Source organism: Colobus angolensis, unplaced genomic scaffold (assembly GCF_000951035.1).
Source record: "Colobus angolensis palliatus isolate OR3802 unplaced genomic scaffold, Cang.pa_1.0 Scaffold68, whole genome shotgun sequence".
NCBI lineage: Eukaryota > Metazoa > Chordata > Mammalia > Primates > Cercopithecidae > Colobus > Colobus angolensis.
In genome coordinates this window covers 5,420,396-5,424,246 of record NW_012120487.1, presented here as the reverse complement: position 1 = coordinate 5,424,246, position 3,851 = coordinate 5,420,396, and the positions used below count along the sequence as shown (strand labels likewise).

At 43.3% G+C, this 3,851-nt stretch overlaps 1 protein-coding gene across 1 annotated transcript in view; it reads left to right on the top strand.

The window, feature by feature from the left end:
• The window catches only part of ORC1 (origin recognition complex, subunit 1), a 37,655-nt gene extending 34,181 nt beyond the window's left edge, over window positions 1–3,474 (top strand). The window contains exons 15-17 of the mRNA XM_011926278.1: window positions 706–875; window positions 1,394–1,481; window positions 2,917–3,474. Coding sequence (XP_011781668.1) covers window positions 706–875; window positions 1,394–1,481; window positions 2,917–3,111 — 453 coding nt within the window. The 3' untranslated portion in view covers window positions 3,112–3,474. The remainder of the gene's footprint in view (window positions 1–705; window positions 876–1,393; window positions 1,482–2,916) is intronic.
• Window positions 3,475–3,851: the final 377 nt, after the last annotated feature.

Below are 3,851 nucleotides of genomic sequence, written 5' to 3'. Positions count from 1 at the left end.
GCCTCCCAAAGTGCTGGGATTACAGGTGTGACTCACCACACCCCCGGCCCTGGCTAATTTTTGTGTTTTTAGTAGAGATGGGGTTTTGCCATGTTGGCCAGGCTGATCTCAAACTCCTGACCTCAGGTGATCCGCCCGCCTTGGCCTCCCAAAGTTCTGGGATTACAGGTGTGAGCCACTGCGCCCAGCCCCTTCCTCCATTCTTGATTCTGGGCCTCTTAGCCATTGGCCAGTCCGACCCCAAATTCACCATGTGCTGAAGGGGTGCCTGGCTATGGCTTTATCTCCAGATAGGCTGCACCTCAGCCTCTTGGCTTTGGCTGGCTGCTTCTGGGGGCACACATCTCTCTCTATGCAAGGAGTGAGAACTCTGCAAATGCTTCAATAATGATCTTGAACCAAGGGTCTCTGATTTTAGACTTCATTTCCTGAATAGTAAAACTGAGAAATTTCTGCGTTATCCACTGTGGAGTTAACTGTAAAACCAAGACAGAGGTTTGGACTAGAGGATTAGAGTCCCATGCACAATATAAGAATTCATTTCTATTCTTCCTCAAGGTTCCCTGCCAGGGCTAAGTACTTAACTTTATGCTTACGTCCATTGCCAGTACTACCTTTTCTTTTTAGTTAAATACAGAATCTTTAGTTAAATACAGGTTCTTCTGGGCTAAGGTGGCTTCAGGAATAAAATATTCCCTCTTGTAGGTAGCAGCACTCTCTGGAGATGCACGACGGTGCCTGGACATCTGCAGGCGTGCCACAGAGATCTGTGAGTTCTCCCAGCAGAAGCCTGACTCCCCTGGCCTGGTCACCATAGCCCACTCAATGGAAGCTGTGGATGAGATGTTTTCGTCGTCATACATCATGGCCATCAAGTAAGATGCTCCACTTCCTGAGCCTTCCTGGAAGGCTGCAGAAACATGTTTCCCTTTCTAAGCTTTTACTCATTCAACCTGCACATGGTTCTTTTTCACAGGGACATTATCTAGTCAGGGAGACAGAAATATAACCCTAGGATAATAGAATATTTGCCACTTATTGAGCTATATTATAGGTGTTTAGGGTGTAAAAGTGCTATGATAGGAACAAAAAAAAAGAAGCAGCTGCTTCTCTCACACTGAATGATGCGCCCACCTCATGAAATGAGGGCACAGGTATTTCTGAGTGATCAGTATATTTCCAGATGTAGTTGCTATGTTTCCTCACTTCCGCAGTGACATTTTCTGTATCAGTTTCAGAGTTTGGGGGTCAGAGGGAACCTTACCACGTAATATAGGAGAAATTATTTCCCAGGTTTTCTCTTTTCTAAAGACACAGAAAAGCTTTCTTTGACTTTCCTCTGGGCTGGGGTTACAGCCACTAACAAAACTCACATCCACTCGTTTCCTTTAAGAAATTCCTCTGTTCTGGAACAGAGCTTCCTGAGAGCCATCCTTGCAGAGTTCCGTCGATCAGGACTGGAGGAAGCCACATTCCAGCAGGTGATCTCCTCTTTTCAAATCCTTCTAGATTTTGGACTTGCACTTTTAAAATACGTGGAAATTTCCATGAATGTGTGACAGTCTCTATTTTGTGCCACCTAGACCATGTGAAAGAATATCAGACCGGCACCTACTTTAATGTGACATTTTGTAGAGCTGCATGAGCCAGAGACCTTTAGCGACTGGTTCTGCATGTTAGATTGAAGGCCTGTGTGCCAGACACTGTTCAAAGAATGAGATGAGTAAGACAAAGTTACTCCCCGATTACAGCTTATGTTGTAGTGGAGTCAAGGCTTTCAGAATGAGGCCATATTTGAGAGCAAATCACAGATCAATCCAATCCCTACATGGGCATAGTTCAATTAGATCAAGTGAGAGGAATCAGTAGGGCTTGTGCTTTGTTAGTTTACTTAAGACTGGTATCTCTAGGTAATTGGCTGCCTTGGAAGATGAATTGTTAAAGGTGTTTATGAGTGTGTACCTGAGAGTGTGTATGTCTGTGTATGTATGTTTTAGACATCTTTATTTAACTAAAGTCAGGAAAACATTTTCCTTTCAGATACTTATTTATTGGGTTGGTTGTAAATTCTTGTTTAAAATTTTAGCTACTGGTCATGTTTTGCCCATTACCATTCTCCTCCTACAGTCTGAGATAGCTCTTCTGCAGAGTCACTTTCATTTTAGTTTGTAAACATTTCCTGAACATCTGCAGTGTGCAATTAACTGTGATGGATCCTTGAACCCCAAGCTGATTTGGTTAACATCCCTGTTCCTGACAAGCTCCCAGTCTTGGGACTGGGATGGGGATGGACTCATAGATACTAAGAATGGAAAGTGACCGGAAATGCTGCAGACTTAGTTGACCCAGTGGAGAACGTTAGGACAGGAATCTGTGTCTCCAGCTATCCTCCTGCCTCCCTTTATTTCTTTATTCAGTTTTCTCTCTGGGCATTTGTGCTTTTATGAGGGTCATGCCTTGGCATTTGCTCACTGTACCTGATAAGGAAAGTGGCCTTGTAGCAAAATTTGACTCGAATTTTGACAATCTCAATTGTGGAACTCAGCCCCTGGAGACAAGACTATCTGTATCACCAGTGAGAGTTACTAGTCATTTTATATCCATTATCTCACAAGGGATGTACAGTGTATTTTATAGATAAAATTGAAGCTCAAAAGAGTGCAGTAACTTGCCCAGGTTTACATATTCAGGTAAATGGTAGCACCAGGATTCAGGCCTGCTGTTTTCTGATTCCAAGGCTAGCGTTCCATTCTGCCTCTGCATTTTGTGTACCACTGGGGCACCAACTGATGCCTTCTGGAGTGTTTGATGTCCTGGGGGCCGTGTGTCTGATTTTCCCAAATGAAGAAAGAAAGGAACAGAAAAAGCCCCAGGATTGTATTTCCTCTTAACCTTTGCCTTGCTATTTGTGTCTAGATATATAGTCAACATGTGGCACTGTGCAGAATGGAGGGGCTGTCGTACCCCACCGTGTCAGAGACCATGGCCGTGTGTTCTCACCTGGGCTCCTGTCGCCTCCTGCTTCTGGAGCCCAGCAGGAACGATCTGCTCCTTCGGGTGCGGCTCAACGTCAGCCAGGACGATGTGCTGTATGCACTGAAAGAAGAGTAAAGGGGTTTCACAAGTGAAAAGACTATGCTCTTGCTGGGTTTTGTTTTTTGAGACAGGATCTTGCTCTGTCGCCCAGGCTGGAGTGCAGTGGCACAATCATGGCTCACTGCAGCCTTGACTTCCCAGGCTTAGGTGACCCCCCTACCTCAGCCTCTCAAGGTGGCTGAAACTACAGGCACATGCCACCACGCCCAGCTAATTTTTTGTATTTTTTGTAGAGACAGGGCTTCACGATGTTGCCCTGCTAGTCTACAAAGAATCTAATTTCCTTTTTCTAAGCACATGGAATTGTTGTAACAAAGTATATTGAATGGAAATGACTCTCATGCATTTTGGAATTTTCCATTAAATAATTTACTTTTTCCTGAGTGTTTGTGAAGTTACTACATTATAATCATTACAAACATCTGATTATGCAACCAAACTGTCCTTCCTACAATAGCCCTTCCATGTGACTTTTATTTCTGTTACTAGGCCTGCCATTTATTTAATGGTAACATATATAAAATATAAGTACACGATTTACTTGTATCTGTATAAAATAGTTCTGGGAGAGTATGCAAGAAACTGGTTATACTGATTACCTCTGGAAAGAATCAGATGGCCAGGGTTAGGGGTTAGAGGAGGACTTTTCATTGTGTGTCATTATCTGTCTTAAGTTTCGAATAATATGAACAAAATTTAGTTTATAAAAAAGGAACTGCTGGAAATAATATAAATAAGTAATCTCTAGCCACAAA